At 41.7% G+C, this 21,592-nt stretch overlaps 1 protein-coding gene across 2 annotated transcripts in view; it reads right to left on the reverse strand.

Moving 5' to 3' along the window:
* Nucleotides 1-509: 509 nt before the first annotated feature.
* Nucleotides 510-21,592, reverse strand: part of FAM53A (family with sequence similarity 53 member A) — a 70,293-nt gene continuing 49,210 nt past the window's right edge. For both annotated transcript variants that reach the window (XM_063157955.1, XM_063157954.1), the window contains exon 5: nt 510-1,698. In XM_063157955.1, coding sequence (XP_063014025.1) covers nt 1,390-1,698 — 309 coding nt within the window. In that variant the 3' untranslated portion in view covers nt 510-1,389. The remainder of the gene's footprint in view (nt 1,699-21,592) is intronic.

Genomic DNA, 21,592 nt, shown 5'->3' on the forward strand with positions numbered 1-21,592 from the left:
CACAGCTGGATCCTGTATCATACCTTGCCACACACTCCAACACATCCCTTAAGAAATTTCTTCATATTTTAATCATATTTCATTAGCTGGCTGGTTGCTGTATTTTGGTTTTATGGCATAAGTTCCAGTAGGAGTTGGCTCATTTGGGCACAATAACATGATAAACTCAAAAGCCATTATCTGAGTTTCCTACCCCATTAAACCATTTGGAGATTAATCTCCCCCTTACCGAGGAAGTTCCTTATTGTAGCTGAACTAAAAAGTATGTGTTGCAATAGTCTGCAATGAGTGCATTATGACATTTGAGATTATTCCAGTGTATGTAATCATGAAGACACTTGTGGGATCCAGCATGAGTTATTTCACAGAGCTCCAGACAAACCTGACATCACTTTTGTTTCAGATGACCAGAAATCTGCCCTTCCCCTCCACCAAATTCCAGGCATAAATACCCCATTACAGAATTTACCACATTTTTCACCAGTAAAATCCATTAACAGACACACAAGTGCAAAGCAAAATGTCATTTTATTTAATTCAAGGACTATTTTCCTTCTAGTATTGCTGAAGGGATCACCTCCTGGGGAATTGATCATTACGAAGTCCCTGTCTAAAAGTTCAAGTGCTCTTGTTGTACATTCTTTTGAAACACAGAAAACATAATGACCAAGTAGGTGGGCAGCTACTTGCAGTTTTGGCCCACCTAAATTAGCATTGCTTCAGGCTAGAAAACAATTCAAGTAGTAAAATAATGAAAAATGTTAACCTTTAAGGTCACTACCATATTTTGATCAAAAAAGTCCTGAATGTATGAAAAGAACATTTGTACATGTTATGAAGTTGTTTTTTAACCAGGCGCTGTCAAAGATGGCAGTTAAATATTTTGGACCAGTTGTCAACCAGATATTTAAGAGTTCTATCTGACGGTTTATTACCAATTTCATTACGCAATTCACTTTTCACATTAAGCTCTTTAACAAAAGCAACATAGACCCGCACCAGAATCACTGTAGACAGATTTAGTTTTATAGAATGCCCTTCTGAAAATTCGTTTCAAAATAGAGATGCTTTTTCTCCAGAACTGTAAAAGCCATAAAAATGCAAAATATTTGTTAGGAAATTTTTAATCAAAATTATTCCTTAATGTTCAAAATAACATTTAACCTCCTACATTTTTTGTTGTTGTTGTTGTCATCCACATATTGACCAATAGAGACTAAACAGGTAACAATGGTTCACGTTTTTCCCCCACCTGAAACATTTCTTCTAACACAGCCCCAAAGATAGGCAATACAGAGATTCAGGGACATGGATTATGCATGGCAAAGGTAATCCTCTATCGCTTTAATTTAGAACAATGCTGATTCCAGCACCCGGCTTGCAGGAGTCTCAGTTGTTCTCGATCTGCTCCAGGTCCAAGTCCCCGCAGTCCAGGGGGAAGATGCCCTCCTCGTGGCTCTCGCAGTCGCTCGTGTCCTCGTCGCTCTGGCCCGGGCACTGCCCGCCCTGGCAGCCGCCCTGGCACGGCCCGCCCTGGCACGGCCCGCGGCGCCGCTCCTGCGCCGGGCTGCAGCCGGGCGTCACCGCGCTCACCAGGTCGCTGGAGTCACAGGGCGAGGACACGATCGTCTTCATTTGCGTGTCATCGTCGTCATCTTCATAGTCAAGGGAGCAAAGACTTTTGGAATTTTTTAAAGTCTGCAATTAAAAAAAAAAAGAGAGAAACCATGACTATACTGAACATGACTGGACAGGAGGAACAGAATAAATTCTTGACATTCTTGAATGGTTTGAGTGTATGTACTCAAGAGTGCCACGTGTTTAAAGTAATCCTCGAAATGAGAGGCATGAAGGAAGAGGAAGAATGGTATTTACTTACTCCACAGTCAGGCTTTGCATGGATATTTTGCCTAGATTCCCATCTGTGAGAAAAACAGTCCCCTTTTTTATGCAAGAAGAGCCAAAAACCTACCCTTGGTTCAACTACATGAGGAAAGAGAGACACCCACCCAGTTTGCTGTATTGGGTTTCTGGCAAGTCCAGAGCAGAGCATTTGGTGACACCAGCATTTAGGTCAGACAGCTGCCTTGCAGCCTGGTCAACAATTCATTTCCTCTGCAGACAATGAGCCCTCAGGCGTCCCCTCAGAGACTGCCAGGACAACTGGCACATTTGGGTAATCTCAAACAGAAGAAACCCAAGCCTCTACTGGGAGCATCTTGCTTGGTTAGTCTTTCAGCTGGGTACGGTCTGAACAGGAGCTCAGGAGCAATTCTGTTTCAATTCAAAGGACATTAAAACTAGAGGGGCACTCATCCTTATTTGTACAATGGCAAAAGAAAAGAAACACTCAGTAAATGTGCTACCTCTGTACCAGAGATAAAGGAAAATACCCAAGCTCCTCATGGAGCTGTAAGGGATCCTTGGCTAGAATCCAGGGAGAGCATTAAAGAAAAAAACAAATATACAGAGAGCAGAACTTAAACTTTAACAAGTGAAAACCTTCCAAATTGTGCCTCATGCAAGCACTCAGTGAGAGGAGGGTGAAACAGCCAGGGCTCCTCCGAGAAGTGGTGCAAGACAGAATAATGTCACACTCATTTTCAGTCTCTCACTGGTTAAGTGACTCCAGCCTCACAGACAGCAATCATTGTATTACAAGGAGATCCACAGGGAACAGGACCAACTTTCACACCCATTTCCAGCTTCCTCCCCCAATTTGTCATTTCTTAAGTATTTCATATTTGTTTATTTGAAATGGGAGCATTGCAACATTCCTAGTATGCTGTATTCCAGATGCTCTTCCAGACATGAGTGTAATGGTTCCTGCTCCACCAATGCACACCAGCACCCACATAAGGGGGCTTACCAGCATCTTTGGGTATTTTTTTAAACAAAATTTCACAATTTCAGAAGAAATTTGAATTAGCCTTGTCTGTAAACAGCTGGTTAAACAAGGAAAGCTCACCAGGGGGAGAGGACTAGCCTGATCCCTTAGGCTGATGTAACATGTGGAACACCTTGCAGACAATCCCACTGCCATGCTGCAAGGTCAGGGTTCCTTGGACATCCCTACACCCAATCTGCACGGAAAGCTCATGGAGGGAAAGCTCAGGTCAAGGTGCAAAGCAGAGCACTCGAGGGCTGGAGCTCAGTCACAGCACAGGCGGGATGGGATGGGCAGGGATGGGATAATGGGATGCACTGGGATGGGAGAATGGGATGGTGGCCCCATCACTGGTGCCCCTCCACAGCAAAGGCACTGCAGCAGCATTCCCTGAGCCTGCACCACATTTAACACACCAGTGCAACACATTTCTCCACTGATCAGAGGTTTGATCTGCTCTTCCCCCACTCAGCTTCCATATCTCACAACACACATTAGATGGCTGGTTAACAAGTGACACATTTCCAGGCAGAAAGAGCAATAAGGGATAACCTAATTTGTTTGAACAGACAAACAAGACCTCATCTAGCAGCTGATTTATGTAACTCCAAGGCCTGCATCTGAAGATGAGCCCTCAGGAAAAAAATACTGCTAGTCATAGTTCTGCCAGGAGGAATTCAAAGTCTTTGTTAGCCATGGTTAAAGCCCTTATCCAGTTTTGCATGTGACTAACACCAGTAAGATAAACAACCTTGCATCATCAAAAATATTTGTATTTTCAAATTTCACTCTCCTGTGAAAACAGCTTCAGTATAATATTCATTCCTGCTTTCAAAATGCTTCCATATAGCTCACTTATATTTTATTCAAGTAGAAACATTTGAGTTTCTCTCTATGACTAACAGGTACAAATTTCTCTCCTATCTATTTAAAAGCAAACCAGTGTATTTTTAAAGTAAAAAACATTAAAGTATATTTTAATCTTAAGTCTATCTCACTGCTTTGAAAAACAAAAGATGTGTTCTATCTCCATACAGAGACAATATTTTCAGTTCTTTAAACTTATAGTAGGAACTGGGAAGAAAAGGAACCAAATAAAGAGAAGCTTTGAAAGTTCTGCTTTCACTGTCTTAGAAAGGAATTCCTCAGTCCCCCTTCAAAATATCTTTTATTCAATTTACTGCAAGAAATTAATCCAACCACACAGCTGTCCTTCTAGAAGGTTTGTGTACATAAATGGAAAATTGCCTGTTAGCTGTACTGTGCTGAAACCACTTGAATGGGAACTTTTAGCTGGTTTCAACACAACAGCAAGTGCATTCAACTGGTTCTTTGTTCACCCACTTGTCACAACCTCACCAAACTAAAAATAGGTGGATTTATTATCTCGCAGCACAATCCAGCTCCTTTCACAAAGCAAAAGGTAGGAATTGCAATGCATTCAGGCCCTCTGAACTGCAGCTTTCCATGCTGCACTGGTACAGTACCACACCTTTCAAGAACAATTGTGCTCAGTGGGGAGCCTGCGAGTACTTGCTCAATGGTCCTCGTTTCATAAAGGATGCTGGACTAGCAAGACAAAAGAGTCCACAGTTGGCAATGGATAGAACTCAATCAGCTAGAAGCATTCTTTTGTGTGATGGAAAAAAAGGAAAAAAAAAACCCTCAGAGTTTTAAAAGAAGTGAGGCGATAAAATGTCTGAATATTAAGGAAAAAACCCCAACTTTGTACCAAAAACAATGGTGGAGAAGAAAATAAAAGAAATCTCTCTAGACCCTTGCCATACAAAGCAAACAAGAAAGGCCCAGAGCAGCCTGAAAGGAAGCTAATGTCTGTACTCTTTATTAAACCTTCACTTCAGAAACCCATAATACATCACTTTCCAAATATAAAAAGCAATAAAAAGGTTGTTTTTGTTTTAGTAACAAAACTAGAGCATTTGCTACAGTAGTCAAGGGAAAAAATAAGACATTTATGAGCATGAAAACCTAGTGTATAATGGGAGCAGCAGTTCTCATGCTTCTCCCCCAGTCCACCCTTGGCTTTGAGTGGGTGAGGATCCAGCTGCTCCGCGGAGGGGCAGCTGCAGCAGCTGGCACTCCCTGAGGAGCAGAGGAGCCCTCAGCCCATCCTGCTGCCTTCTCAGCACCAGCTACCCCGATGGCACAGGCCTGGGCAGAGAGGGAATTCATCAGACTGGTTATTTGGTTTGCTGCCTGTCCCATCCCGAGCCCTCTGCCTGCAGTGGCACAGGAGATGCTGCTCTCGCACTGGCACACAGCACTTCTCCACTGCTGAGGCCTCTCTACCAGCAATATGAAACACATGCATGGTGCAGTGGTCCTCATGAGGAGGAGATTCTGGAACTTCCCAGAGCATCAGCATCTAATCCAAGAGCTGAAGTAGCAGAAGCCAAGCATGGAGCAACATGTGGCTTTTTTGTTCCTTCCCTGTATCTAGCCGCTTGATGGAGATGGGGCAAGTCAGATGGGCTGCACTTCTCCCTTTGAGAGCTTCATGGGTCCTTACTTCACTTCCTTGAATTAGGTTTCCTGTAGATTAGTGAGACTGGCTCCAAAAATGCCTTTACTGATGGTAACCCATAGCTAAAGCTCAAATCAGAAGCACCACAAACAGCACAATGCATTTGTGTCTCAGACCTGTCCCCAAGGAGGTCACAGCTGAGTCTCAGCAACAACAAAACACAACCAGGGAACAATTTTTTTTTTTTTAAAGAGATACCATGAAGTGAAGCTAAGGGGGAGGCTTAAGGAAGGACTTTGTCAGAACTGACACAAAAGCCTGGTGCTGAGCAGGGCTCCATCACAAAGAACAAACCATCACCTGGCTGACATCACACCCACCACACACTGATGTGAAAACTGAAAACTGAATTTTCACTTCAGGCACATTAGTACCTTCACCTGTGACAATTCAAGTTGGAGATATGTACAGAGTCTACTGTAAACAATTAGAAATGTCAACTTGTTGTACAGATTAAAAAATATCCCATCACACTCCTAATCCCTGCATCCTCTACTATGCATGAAGTGAAAAACAGTAATAAAAATGCTGTGTTTATGTAACAACTAATAATCTTTCTGTAGAATAAATCTCTTGACATTTGACTCTGACTTTTCTGTCTTGAACTGCACTGAGCATTTTGTGAACACCCCAGTGTTTGCAGATAACCTTTGCTTTCAAGAAACTTGCAGCTGAGTAGAAATGCTGCTTCACTGGTACAAAGTGGTGCTGACAGGAGGAAAACAATATAGTATTCTCCATGATGTTATGTGCCTGAGGCTTGCTAATGCACTAGAAGTTAAACCCTTAAGTGGGAAAAATCTCCCCCTGTTCAAACAAGAAATTAAAAGGTGTAGAAATAAATTATATTTTATAATTCAAGTGTCTAGGAAAAGACTTCAGAACCAAAACCACTGCAGATTTTTAAGTTATGCATTTGAAGTAAATCAAAAGACCCATAATTAATTTTCTTGCACCAGGTTAAAAAAACAAATAGTGAACAAAACCATTTCTTCTGTACTTATTTATGTATTATGTGGAAACCATCAAATCCCAAGAAAATTCCTGACACCTTCATGGGCAAAATCAAGTCTCTGTTCAAATTGATTTGGGAACCAAAGATGCTGTTCCTTTTTTTTTTTTAAGCTCTGCAGTTATCCCTCATTTTCCTGGAAATCTGACATGTACTTTATATATGAAAAAGGCAATGTTTATGTCATCATCTACAGCTAGTGATCAGAAAAGAACTGGAATAGTGAATATGAATGAGAAAGAGCAAACAGCCTCTAACATTCTGCCATGTAAATAGACACTGAACTATAATAACCATTCTCCCAGCACAGAAAGAATTACTGCTGCAATTCTTGTAGTCAAATAAGGTAAAACTCTATTTGCAATGCCAAAGACCCAGTTAAAACTCAGTACAAGCTGACAGCAGCACACAGCAATGTGGCTATGACTTGAAATGACAACTGTTCAGTGCTTTGTCTCTGCTCTATCTTCAAAGATGACTTCAATTTTTTTAGATGTAGGTGCCCAGGGAGGGAAGGAAACTGCCATCAACTCCTTTCACATCAGATGCTGAACAGCATCACGATGTAACAGGCTTTCATCTCCCACTAGCCAGACTGTTCTAGATTTAAGTGTGCAGCTTTCTGGTGTAGTCTACCATGAAAGTTGATCTATTTATTGGCCTAGATATTTATGCTCATATTCTAAATTGCACCACAGTGTCCTTATAAGTTTTGTTTATAAGCTGCAAGGACCTGTGATTTAATTTGGCTTTCTATTCAGTGCTATTAGTCAAAAAAGAGTAGTATGTCTTAAAGAAATATTTAAGTGAATAAATATTTAAGTGAAATGGTGAATTACCTAATTATGCTCAGATATGCCAGAATACAAGGCTGCTCATTGTGTAAACTGAGAGAAACCACTGGAACAGTTAAAGTCTCCAAGTGCAAAATGATAAAATGCACCAAGCCTGGGGGGCGGGAGGGGAAATCGGGGTGCAGTTCCCTCCCTGCACCCACACAGGGCCCCAGCTGGAGAGGGGATCCCACACTGAGGCACTGCAGCCCCCAGAGCTGCAAAGCAGCCACTCCCCAGCAGGAAAGCTGCAGGACCCAGCTGGCATCACTGCTATCACACCCAGCGCAGACAGCCACGCTGGAGGCACGGCAGGTCCCAAACACCTCCGGGATTGCAAACAGCACCCAGTACCCACTGCCCCCTGCCCAAACTCAGACCTGAACACCATCCATCGTGGGCACTGCACATACAACAGTAAATTTCACACTCTAAATATGCCCTCCAACAAAGCATCTTTTCCTTTCAGTGGTTTGCAAAGATGATCTGAAAACTGAGAGCATCCCCAGCCCCCTCAGAGCTACCAGCTCACCCCTCCCATGGATTACATGCACTCAGGGAAGTCTCAACATCAAGTAATATAAACTAAGGAATTTAAGCAGATTAAAGAAAAGTTTGTCAGCCTAAAATTGTTTAAAAACTGAATTTAAGCAGCCAAACTACTACTGCAACTTTAAAAATTAAATTTTGGTCAGATGGGGAAATTTAGTGCAGGAAACTTTGTGCTGGGGTTCAGCAGCTTCTACAAGTTCAGGACCATTCATCTCAGGGGTTAACTTCTGTTTGTTTTTAAAGGCAAATTGAAAGCTAAGCAAGTTAATGCAGTACTTAATGTAATCCAGTCAAGAATATGATTCAACACTAGTGTTAACATGGCGAGGGTGAACATATATAGCAATTTTCCTTTTTATAAAGCCCAAACCAACATTAAACCACATTTTTAAAACTTTACAGTACGGAGTTTTAATCAAGATGTTAGATTTTCTAATTCAGTGGATTTGTGAACTGCAACCTTTTACCTTCCCTGAGTATAAATCATGCAAGCTTTTATTGAAGTGAGAATGTGGAATTGCACTCTACAAACATCAGGCCTACCTATTTCACCTGCATGTAATTAAGCAGAGAAAGTTTCAGCTATTCTTAGGAGCAGTCCAGCAGGCACCTACAGATGCTATGAATTATGCCATTAGCTACAACAGAGGGGCTCACACAGAGGATTTAACTCCTCTGAAGTGACCAATGACAAATACAGTGCCAAAGTGGAACACAGGGCCATTGCTTTGTTCAGTGCACACTACAGCACAAGGCTTGGCCAGGGAGGAGCAGGTTTAACCCAAACAGGACAATTCCTGGATACAGCAGCAGTGTTCATCTGAAATGCACCCATGCATTAAAACAGAGCTTTCTTCAAAGGCAAAGAAGCACCACAGGAAAAGTTATTCCAAAAGTTATTCCAAAGGGCACTGAAAGAGCAGGGAAAGGTTCTTGCTCTGGTCTTGCTTCAGCAACAGCTGCAGTCAGGGGTCTCTGCAGCACCACAGAAACTCTTCTGCCCTAAGGTAAACCACTGTCTCTGCACACCTTTACCCAGGTTTTTACTGCTCACTGCTTGACCCTAAGCGCATCTCTGTTATGGATAGTGAATTTATTTACCCGATGGACAGACTGAAGAGCTGGACAATATGGAATTGGGCCTTACTGCGCTTGAGCTGCATAAGCTCAAGAGGCTTTGGTCTGGCAAATCCAATCAGCCAACAGCACTAATGAGCAATGGTGTGATGAACAAACAGCTGCACCACTTGTGTGCTCACAGGGATGATAAACACATCTGGTTTTGTAGAAGGACACAGAGGGAAACAATGCAAGCACATGCTCTCCCAGCAGAAGTGATTCATGCTTTGCCAGAGTTGTTCCCTTGTTTCCTATTCAAGAACTATTACCTTTCCTTTCAGAAAGAAAACAGGCTGCAGAAGCAAGAAACAACTTAAACTGTGTATTACCATTTTCTGTAGTAATATGATAAAATACTTAGTTAAACCAAATCTAATTAATACAGATGAAAGATGCATCTATTTTTCCACATTTCAGACTGGGAAATAAGAAGGCACACACACACATCATTAACATGAGCTACACACACATCCCCAAACAGAAACACAGGCACAAAAGGAGCAGCACAAGAAAACTGCTTAACAGGACTGTGATTGCTTGCAGCACCATCTCTCAGTGTTCAGCATTCAGGATCCAAAAACAAAGGCCACCCTGGGTAGTCAAAGCCTTCTGATGTATTATTCCTCTGACAGAAGAATTAACAGACTACAATCAGCTCTGAAACAACAAAAACAAAAAAGTTACCTCTAACCCCAGGAGTTTTAATAAGTTTCTCAGTTTCTAACTAGGCACATTTAGACAAGAAGAGAAAGAGCTCTACCTGTGCTTCCACAAAACTCCAAATAAAAAGTGACATTTCAAAGTTTTCTTTGCCATGCCAAACTCTGCTCTCAAGCAACAAGGTTTAAGTTGACTGATTATGCACTGGAGTAACACAGGACAGGATTTGACCCTTGTGGCTTCAAAACATGACCATATTGGCTTCATTTCCTGCCATTTATGTGTCATCTATTTTTATAGAGAAGTTCTATTCCTGAGAAGTTTAGCCAAGGTCTTATTCCTTCATGACTTTGCTATGAGCTGCAAACAATTACTTTAACAACTGAATCACATATGCACCAATTGCTGCAGCGTGCATCCACACACCAACTTCTCTTCAAATTCCCTCATGCTCTCTTTTAACTTCATTTTTCTCCTCAGGTCCAATATGAAGTTGATGTGATGGGTCAGACTTAGGAGAAATTAGAGACGTAAACCCTAAATCCTGATTGCAATGCTCCCTCATTAGTTACTGACAGATGTCACACTCACCTATGTTATTGCGTTATGCTGGAGCCCCATCATAACCAGCATTTTAAGGGATTCCATAATTGGGCCATAAAGTTCACTTCTGCCAGGGGAGGGGCATGGAGAAAAAAGGGGAAAACTACCCCATCAGCTTGGGAACAGTTCCCCTTCCTCAAACCAATTTTCCCAAACAAAGCCCTAAGATCTTGCTGTGCGAATGCACAGAGGGACACACAGACAAAGCACAAGTGCTGCTATCAATCTCTTGCTCAGCTCAATGCAAAACCCACAATTTAACAATAAATTCTTCCAGGAGTATTAATTCAAACTGTAGGTGGACCTTGACCACTAATTATTGCCAGGGACAAGTTAAATTGAACACAATGAGTTTGCTTAAGAATTAGTACCAGAGACTGAATGCGAATGGTGCAAGGACTGCATTTTTCTAGCTCAGTATCTGATGTTGGACTATTTGAACTTTTTTGAAATAATATGGTTCAGGAAGTGATCCTGATATTAAGTGACAAGACTGTTATATATTTTTAATACTCAGGCAACTTGTACCAAAACTTCTATTTGCTAAATAAAATTCAGACAAGTTGTTTATTGGCTCAAATACCAAAGCTGACAGCATGTCAGCAGTTGATGCTCAGTATGTTTTTTTTAAATCAGGAAACCATATATGTGGTCCTTTATCCTTCAGTGCAATACTTGTTTTAAAACACATCATGCCAAGTCAGAGGAGAAGCAAAGTATACACAACTTGCGTAAGGCAGAGTCAACACTCACATTCCCAAAACACTGAGGTAACACTAAAACTGAGCTCAACCTCTCACTGCACGGCCTCAGTTTTCCTCTGTTGTGTAGTAAACTCAGAGTTTGCATGAAAGCTGCAACATTCAAAAAAACTGTACATTCAATTACTACATGTGCTTTGTTTTAGAGATGAGGATCTGTTTATGCTATCCCAGCTTGCAAACTTCCTAGCATTCCTTTTGAGTGTTAGTCACATGGTTACTAATACAATGAAAACTGAAATCAGGAAACTCATCACAAGTCTCATCTATTTAAAACTCCTTTTCTGCTAATACTTAAGCTTTATTGCAAAGCACATCAGAATAAAAACAAATGAGTACTTTCAAATATAGAAACAGATGAGCTATTAGATTATCTGCAGCTCACCTCAACACTAAACCATCACCTTCCAGATCACTTATGCAGAAAACATGCCTTATTAACTATATCCCATTAGAAGCTGCATCTAACAGCAACTTCAGGACAGAACAAACCTCCCTTCAATTTTTATGTACTTGAAAAAACATGTAAACAAGTCAATATTTCCCATCCTCGTGCAAAAGCTGACATCACTAAGTGATGCAGAGAAATGCCCATCAGTTCATTTTCACAGGATTGAGATATCTGTTCTGCTTTTATCACACCTATGCACCAGCGCATGCATGCAGCAGGAATTGATCAGTGCAATGCAAGTCTAGCAAAAGACCAAGGGACAGCTGGGTTTGAAACTTTTCCAAGGGATTTTAAGAAACTCCTCTGCAGAGAAAAGCCTCAGATGGATCAACTTGGTTTAAGGTCTCTTTTAGATGATGATGCATCGAGTCAGACAGTGACTGTCAAAAAGCAAGGGAAGCTTCACAACAGATAACAGAGTATGGAAGAACAATCTAGTTTCGGAGTTAAGTCCTTGCATTCAAGTACCACAACAATGTACTAATCTATTAATTTGATTAACATGTCATTACAACAATATAGAATATTTAAAGAGCCCTCTCCCTGAATTAACCTGACTTAAATTCCAAGATGTACAACTTCTTTTCTAATACATTTTAGAAATTGCACAGGGATTTCATTTGTTGCCAAAAAATCTGGAAAAAGTTCCCATATCGATGATGAAACACTACTCAACACTTCTGCTAGCCATCATCTCTTGCCATTTAGAGCACGGGGGAAAAAAAATAACTTAATCCTCTGCCACCTGCCAAAACCCAGATGGTAAAACCTGAGAAAAGTGCTCTCACCTCTCTTTAAACCCTCTGGTGCAGCTTAGGCACATTAACTATAAGTACCCTATATTTAACACTGAGCCATAGCTCTTAACTCAGTATTGCATTGTTTTCCAAACAACATCACCAATAATTTTAGCATAATCCAATTTTCTGATGGGATAAGTAATAATTAAAAATGAAATATCCACAGCTGGCTGAAACCTGGCATGGGAGTGAATAGATGGCCCCTTTATTTTCTCATAATGTCAAATGCAGCTGGTCTGGTACTCATTAGCTCTTTCAGCAACAAATACTTATTGTACACACAGGAACTTGCAAAGAAGGAAAAGCAACTCTGCAGCAGATACTGAGCTGCCTTCCTCTTCTTCTCAGCACGTTGCTTACAGGAAAGTACCATGAACATCCATGCAGAGCTGACTGCAGGTATGGCAAAGCAGCTCCGTGATGAGCAGCTCTGGGGATCTGCAGGACATTTGTTACAGAATCCATTCACTAAAGAGGGGGAAAACCTCCATCCTTAATGAGATTTCCTTTCTTCACTCTCCTCAGGGCTTACACTCCCTCACTGTCTGAGCACAGGGAACCTCCAGCACAAGGGCTCACTTCATTAAATGCCATTTTGGGCCTAATTTCACATTGAGAGCCACTGTGCCGAGGCAAAGAAAGCAAAACGCCAGCTGCTCTCTGTGCCTGCCACCTCAGCAGCGTTTCATTCACTGCTCCAAAACACTTCCAGGCATCCATTCAGAACCAAGCACCCCCAGCTTGCTCCGTCCTGTCACAGCACAAAGTGCTGGCTTGTCTTCAGCTCACTTTTGATGCTTGCCTATCATCTCCCAGCCCAGCCTACTCCCATCTCCTTTCCTTCTTCCCAAGCCTGCTGGAATTTGAACTTTAAATGGACACCCTCCATGGCAACAATAGATAAAAAAGGAGCCTTTGATTGTTCATGCGTTGCAGAAAAGAAAGGAGGAGATTCATCCTGGCTGTGACCTAGCAGAAACTCATCAAGCACAGCTCCCCTTCCATTGCAATGGGATGCCTGAGCCTGGAGCCACTCATTCAAGCTCCCTGTGTCTATGTTGCCATTCAAAGAGGATCAATTCTTCAGGTTTCCCCTGTTAAGGAATTAAATGTTGATCCTCAGAATGAAGGGCAACACCAAGCTTGGAAAGCTGCCAAAAGGTTCTGTAACACTCAGCAGTTTGGAGTTAATTCAATACTTATTGATACCTAGCAGGACTTACAGCTGCATTATTTATAAGGGGGGAATCACAGAGCCATATTTAGACCTTGGTAATAAACTATTTTTAGCAGCATCTGTTTTTCTAGCTTGTTCCCTTGCTTAGGCAAGAGCATTCTTTTATCCAGCTCCCTCTTCCTTGCCCATTTAAAAGAATCCACAGAGCCTAAACTGAAACATGAGTTAGGATCACTCAGAATATTTACTGTGCAGCAATCCTCCTAATCACGTTCTGGAAATCAAACCTGCTGACTAAGGACAGTCTTGGGCTGATGTAACACTATATATGTTGTCTTCACAGAAGAGAGCAGATTGTTTTAATGTAAGGGGCAATGTGTTTCACACAAAGGAGGTTACTATCTGGAAAGAAACAACTGATCATTAACTGCATTAAGCTATCTGAAAAGTGGCTCACAACTCCTGGCAGTGCTTTTCTGGGACGTGGTTGCCAAGTTTCACCCTCATTAAACACACAGATTTTTCTTTTTGGTCACAAGTACATTCTGCCAGGCCAGGCTGCTGTTAGAGGGAGAGAGAAATCATAAGCAGCTGCTGCAAGCACCTTGTTTCAGAGATGAGTTTCAAGCTGCAGCTGTTACCCACTCAAAAACTCCCCCAAACCTCAAATTACCTCTTTGAGTTTACATTGATATTCTGCTTTTAGCATGTGACACAACACTGGTGGCCTCTGCAGCATGACAAGGGACAGAATGAAGGCATTGCTGGTTCCTTGAACTCTGAGGGAAGCAAGGCTTTGGGTACTTCATGCAGATTAAATTCTCAGAAATGCACTTGATAGCAGCAATATATTCATCTTAATCTCTTGGCTCATAAAAGTTTTTACCCAAACAGCAGCACAAATATTCAAAAGTTTTGCTGTTGCGTCAGATTAAGAAATTTTCCTGTAGAGCAAAGCAGAAAACTCATGTAAAATATGAGCTCATAGGGTTCTTATTTGTTCCAAAGGGCAGCAGCCATAAGGGTTGCAAAGCTGGTTTCCTAGGCCTTGCAGCACAGGTCAGGCATTCCTAGGAAGCAGGCTGTGTGCAGCAGAAAAACTAAAAACATTCCCAGCATGTAGCACACAGGTCAAAATTAAATTCTACAAATGCACAACAGAAACATGCAGCCACTATAAGGGATTCCAACAAAGTCTTGAGGGCTTTGAAACTTCAAGCAATCAGTATTATTAATAGAACATTCACTGGCACTGGCATTATGCAACAATAATTTCAGTGTGGAGCAAACACAGCAGTGCTGCCCACCCAGCAGCCCCTGGGATGTCTCCTTGCGCCTCAGTGCCTGTTTTTCTGCCCCAGTGGGGCAAAGAGGACAGCACGCTGCCAGGCGCACGGACAGGCTCCCTGGCAGCACAACACAGCAGGGCCAGCGCGGGAAGGCTGCTCCTGCTGGCCGGCACCGCCACACGCCCCAGCAGCAGCCACTGTGTCCCCACTGGGGACAGGGCTCTGCCCCTCTCCGGGGCTGCTCGGAGAGCACACCCGCACAGCACAGCCTGCCTCCGCCGGGAGAGCTCAATAAAGCCACGCCAAGCACAGAACCAGGCTGCAGCACTTGGAGTGGCCACACAAAGCACATGGACAAAAGCCAGCACATACAGTAACTGCCGCAATAAATTTAAGATTTATTGCCAAGTATGTTTAAGAGTAAAAACTAAGATTACAACTTGTAGTTCAATTCCCTAAGGCTGTTGCATAACCTGCAAATATATTACAACGTGAGAGCAAGCTAATACTGGTGATTAACCAGGAATATAATCAGAGGATCTGGAAATCTTCAAAAATGCAGCTTGCTGCAAGCCTTACAGCAAAGCATCCGACTCTCATGGGGGCAAGGATGCTTGCTTGCACATAAACAGACACTTTTGTGAAGATTTGGAATGTGTAACCTCCCTGATTCCTTTCACAAAGCTGAGGCCTTATTAGCCAGTGCATATGCACATTTAGTATGATTCTGCATTCAGACAGTACTACAGGGACAGATGAATCACAGTCTCAGAAAGCAGCTGGAGAAGATGATGGCAAAAAGATCCAGGATCAGGCTCACCAGGATCTGCCCATCCACCCTTCCCTTCCACACCAGATGGCTCTGGAAAGGCAACAGTTATCTGTCCTTAAAAATCAGTGATCACAAAGAAAAGGCTTGGTGACTAACTCTCAAGTCCATACGCATCTGAGGGGTGGCTGTGTGCCAGTGAAAGAACTGTGGCAGGCCAGAAGAATCTGTACAAACTCCATTTCCATCCTGGTCCATTCAGGGATCTCTCCCCTCCACCCCAGTGACTAAGGGATCCACAGCTCCAGCACTGAAACCCTCCCTTAGCCAATATTCTTGCATATCCAGCCTATGTGAAATGGATCTGCAGCTGGTTCTAACTGCATCAAGTTATATACTGGCAAAAACCAGAAACCAACAGGAGATTCATATTTTACCCTACTATAAGCAAAGTCTGATCTTACAAGTCTTGAGCTTCTAATTTTAAAATAATGCTCAAAAAGCACTGAGGTAGTTTGAACAAAATGTGACTTTTTTAAAAAGTCATACAGTACATGTATTTTTTAAACCTCAATAAGTTTTTTACCACTACTTAGCATTTTGAACAGTATTACTTCAGTCCTCAGGATGATCATTATTCAGCAACATGTTTCCATGTCAAGGTCTCCAATGGCAGAGCACAGTGAAAAAAGTACAGAAAGGGCTTTTAATATATAAATGAATTGTGTATGTGCCCTGTAAGCAGCCACAAACAGATCTTTGTCTCCTGACACTAGTCAGAATAAACACACCAATACCAGCCTGCAAGGTCACCAACATTAACTTATTCAGTGTTAACTCCTGATTTGGAGTGGTAACACCCTTGTTCCTCGCAGTAGAAACATTTTATCCTGGCAGGTACAGAGAATTCCCCGACAATACCCAAGAGTTCACCATTTTCTACAGTGGCTGGTGTCCCCTTCCAATGTCTGCAGGGCACCTGAACCAGGGTGTGCTACACCTCCCTCAGACCAAAGGTGGGAACCCAACTCTTTAGCTGTTAAGATTTAAGAACTGGATACACACTCCAGGTATTGCAGGTATGCATTACGAGGGACTCCTCCTTCCCCCATCAAACAGGGAATAACATTTACCAGATTAACCACAGCCTAAAGTTTAATCTAACTGTTTTTGAATCAGACTGTATCACTACAAGATGCAACAAAAGCACTATGCTTGACACGCAGGCACCCCACAGACTAGAGGACCCATTTCTCTAAAAACTGAATTCTTTCTGCTGCCCACTCTTGCAGGGAGAGGACACCTCCTGCAGAGCTCAACCACCACAGAACAGAGGTGAAATAAGCTGAATTTAAACCAGGGTTCTGTCCAAAGGATATGAAAACAACCAGACAGTTTGGATGTCCAAGAGTTTATTGGTGCCTCGAAAGATGGGAATCAATTAAGTTCTTTCAGTACACTGAGGCCATTCAAGATTATCAATTACCACCTAACTACTCAGATTATTAATTACCACCTAACATACTCACATACTCATGCCTTCTGCTGTTAAAGGACCTTAGGCTCAGTAACAGAAAATACAGAAAATTCTCATTTCTTCTTATGGTTATCCAAACTCTCCATGTGGTGTCCTCTCCCCAGGAGAGCAGAAAGAATTCAGTTCTTTTAGAATATGAATACCAGAGAATAGTATTTTTCAACATGGACCACATATATACTTTAGTTATAAGTCTGAGGTGAGTCTGGAAGTGAAACACACTCCACTGCAAAGTATTTCTGTTCATAATAAATTCCATTATTACACTCCTACTCACCTGACAAAGTATTTCTATTTAACAAGCTTAAGGGCCATTTACCAACCCAACTGCACATTTGCATGCCCTGAAAACACACCTTACTGTGCCAACTATGTGAGCTTTTCAAAATTGAAAAAAGCAAGCTTATTGCTCTGGGACATGCGATTTTAACAAGCCTCGGAAATTCAACTAAAAAAGTTTTTGGTTCTATAGTAACACAGGCTCGAGTTACACGAGCAAAATAATATTAAGTGTTTAGCACAACGGCCTGTGCATTGTACTTCAGGACTGTACACTGAAATCCCTGGAACCTTCAGGTCTATATTTTAAATCAGGAAAGTATTCTTAAAACAGGATCCTTAAATGAAGAATAAGATTCTCAAAAACAAAAACCTGCTAGGCAAGCTATTATGCAAAAGTAAACTTTGAAGTAAATGCTGAAAGGAAAGTGGAAAAAACCCCCCACACTAAGTTTATATTTGAGGGGTTTGGAGCACATCAAGAGTCTGAGCCTCTGGATCAAGTCTGGTTTTGTGCACTAATGAAGAATTTCAGTGAGGCTCTGTGTTGATTATGCTTCAAGCACATCTGATTTCTGCCACTCTCACACACACTACAGCAGTTACAAGTAACCTTGGAGCTCTACAAAATAGGACATGACAGTTAAGCCACAAGCACCTGTCATATTTGTTTTAAGATCTTTCATACTATTTGTACTTCATAACACTACTTCAATCACTTATTTTAACCTACCAGTTCAAACTTAAATACCCTTTTTTAAAAGGGACAGTTTTCAACACACTGGCTGGGATGGAGTTACCCAGCATTAGCTGAAGTTCAGAAAACTTTCAGTCCTGCTAAGCAATTTATATCACATTACTCTTGTTCCAACACTGCCAAGACCACAAAGTTCTCCTGCTCTTTACTGGTCATGTGAATTAGTCTAGAAGACAAGCAAAGCACACGCTGATCAACGTAAAACAGAACTGAAAACTGAGATAGTTAAAATATAACTAGACAAATGAAAAAAGTCTCATAGAGTATCAAAAGCCACACCTGAAGAACACTGGGAATATGCAAAACCCTTTCCCAGAAGGACAGTATCTTTGCAGAGCTTAAATTGCTCAACCTCTGGTCTTAAAGGCCCTTTTAAACTCTGCATTTGTAAAACCTTTGGAGGCCCAAGCAATCATATACAGAGTTTTTGAGTTGTGACAAACTAGTCTACCTCTTGCCTGAGAAAAAGGACCCATAGGCTACATTCCTTCTGGTTTTGCTATTGAGGCTTGGCTGAGGGCAGGCAGGAGCCAGAGACGCTACTGAGGGTGGTGCTGCAGCCCCTGCTAATGCATCCCCCCCGGGCAAGGTGGAAGGAGCAGAACCTCGACCCACAGCAGGCACCGTGACCCCGGCGGGACACGCGGAGCCAGGCCCTGCTCCGAGGCAGCCCTACAGACCCACCACGAGTGACACCTGCCACTTCTCCTGCCCCTGGCAGGCACAGGATGTTGTTCTCCTCTCGCATGAGAACACTGCGTCCTTTTGAAAATGAAATAGTTACATTTAAAAAAAAACCTCCAAGTAGAATTTCAACACTTTGATATTTCTGATCAAGGCACACTGTGCAGTGATGCCTAGAACACTAGAGTACTGCAAATAGTGAATGTTAATTTTCAACAGGCCTCCAAAATATAGCTCAATATTTTATCCCTCTGAAACACACCATGGAAACACTTTTTTGTGCTGGAGATACTTGTTCAAAAAATTCTACTGACTAAGAGGGCCCGCTTTTGCAACCCCCAAAATACCAAGATATGCCTCTTCTTTTTTGATGGGAAAACTGAAATTAGGAAGGGTTGGCATTTACAAAGAATGAACAGGCACTACACTAAGAGAAGAGTGTCTGCATTCAGCTATTCTACAATTGTCACTGTCCTTCTCACTCGGTAACTGCTTCATAGCAAGCCTCAGCTCATACATGGGACCTTCCTACAACCTGTCCCCTCAGAGCAACAAGTTGTCAAATTGGTGCTATGATTAGGAAAAAAAATTAAGTCCAGGCTTCCTTTGGTAATACTGCAAAATAATTAATGTGAAAAAATGTTAGTGCTGTTTTCAAATTAAAACCAGAGAGTGTTTCCCTACTACAGGAGAAGCACGTTTGACAGAATGAAAATAACCCTTGTCAAATCACCCTGTACACCTTGCATTCATAAGGCACAGTTGAATTAAACAAGTACAATTCAGATGAGTACAGTGCATTTCATGCAGCTGGAAGCAACGGTATTTGGTCAGAGAAAGACAAATTTGTACAAACATCTGCAAAAAAAAGTTCAGTGAGTTGATCCTCTGTCCTTTCCCAGTTTCAAAAGTACTCTGCATTTTTGTTTCCCCAAACATTCTTCTTCTTTATAATGCCTATAAAAAAGAATATTCTTTTGGATAAAAAAAAACCAAACCGCCAAGACTAGCTGTAAAAATGTTTCAGTTACACTTGACAAAGTAGTTGTTGAAATTGTTTTAGTTGACATCAGTTGCTCAGTTTCTATATCTAATTTGAGTACTTGAGTACTTAGTCACTTGGTTGAAGTTTAAGAGGTTGCCACATGAATAACTGAGTTATCAGCACCCTGCTGGCTGCCCAGGCTCAGCAGAACTGGAAGCAAGCAGAAACAGTTGCATTTAAGAAGTGAGGATGCATTCGCTGTTTTCTCAAAAGCAAAAGAAGACAGTTAAAATGGAAATGCTGTTAAGCAAACATCCGGATGGATGGAACAGTCATTTCACAGAGCACTCAATGAACCAAGTTATTTTTTAACTACTGCAAGTTCAAGATTCTTAAAAAAGGCAGTTGGGCGGATGAAGTGTGTCACAGCAGTATTGCAACAAGAACAGCTAATGGAAAACTACCCAGGCTCCTGTTCCACACAGGCTGCTGCAGCTCAGACTCCAGAGGTTTGGAGCAAGACAAGCTCTTCACATTTCTACCATTTTATCGTTCAAGCCAGAGCATTTTAGCCACTCCACGTTTTTAAAAACACCCTGTCAGCAAGATACATCTGTTGACATAGCAAAATTAAGTTTAACACAAAGGGACCTATACTGATCCAATTGATGACTTACACTAGAAATTTTATTTAATCCCTTTTTACCTTCTATTGCATGTCAGAGTTAAGAACTCCTGTTCAGGAGCTTCATTTTGTTCTCTATAATTTTATTATTACAACAGACCTAATCTCCAAGGTACCACCTCAGTTCCCAGCTAATGCAAATATTTACTTGAACTATTTAATTGCATTTTTAAAGCAGACAGGTGATGTCTGATCAAAGTATTTTCCTGAAAGTCAGATACACAACACAGCAGATGTGTTCACGTGGCAAAGCAACCTCAAAATCTGTGGGGGGATCTCCGACACTGGGAACAGTGCAGAGAAACTATAACCATGACAACAGCAAATCACCTACAGGAAAAGGCTGCAACACCTCAATATCAAAACAACACGAGTCCTAACTTCATCCTGCATTGCCCACATACAGGCAGCGTTCTTCACTCCAAACCGACACTTTCAGTCTTGATCTCAGGAGCAACTGCGAAACCAGCTCCTTCTGCTACACATAAACGAGTAAGTTATATAAACAAAAGTGAATCAATTTAGAGAATTATTCAAAATCAAAGAAAACCATGTTAAAATAACTCATTTTTTCATCTTTGCTTGCATGGAAAGTTGGACAACTCCAAACATCTGGATACAATGAAACTAGCAAGATTTGAAAGAAAATTAGTCTCATTTAGTCTTGATTTTCTTTAGACTCACCTGAAAGTAACTGTACTAACTTCTGCCATAAATAATTTTTGTCATTCAACAAAAAATTCTTTAATCTTTTACTTCAAAATGCACAGTAAAAACCTTCTACACCTGACGACTTGAATGCTGGTAAATTCCCACAAAGATTGCAAAACCACTCCAAATCCACACCAGAGGAGTGCCCACCGGCACTGAGTGACCTCCCTGTGGCTCCCTCCCTTCAGCCACACCAAAAAAGTCCCCAGATTTTAGAGGCATCTGGGCACTGCCTATTCCTGGGTGATTCTTCTAAAACAGACAAGGTCCCTCTTGCTTTTTGCAAACTTAAAACCATTCTCATTTCAAAATGGAAGTTCTCTCCTACATACGTGCACACAAGTTCTCAGCCTTTGTATTTTTGCAACAAAAGCTCATTTCACATCAGGATTGCAGCTGCATTTGTTGGAAGCCAATTTTCTTCCTTCACTGAAAATCCCCAGCAGTCATTACACTCAAGTAATCTTACAGATACAAGTTTGAAGCAAGTTATTTT

Source organism: Melospiza melodia, chromosome 5 (assembly GCF_035770615.1).
Source record: "Melospiza melodia melodia isolate bMelMel2 chromosome 5, bMelMel2.pri, whole genome shotgun sequence".
Classification (NCBI taxonomy): Eukaryota; Metazoa; Chordata; class Aves; order Passeriformes; family Passerellidae; genus Melospiza; species Melospiza melodia.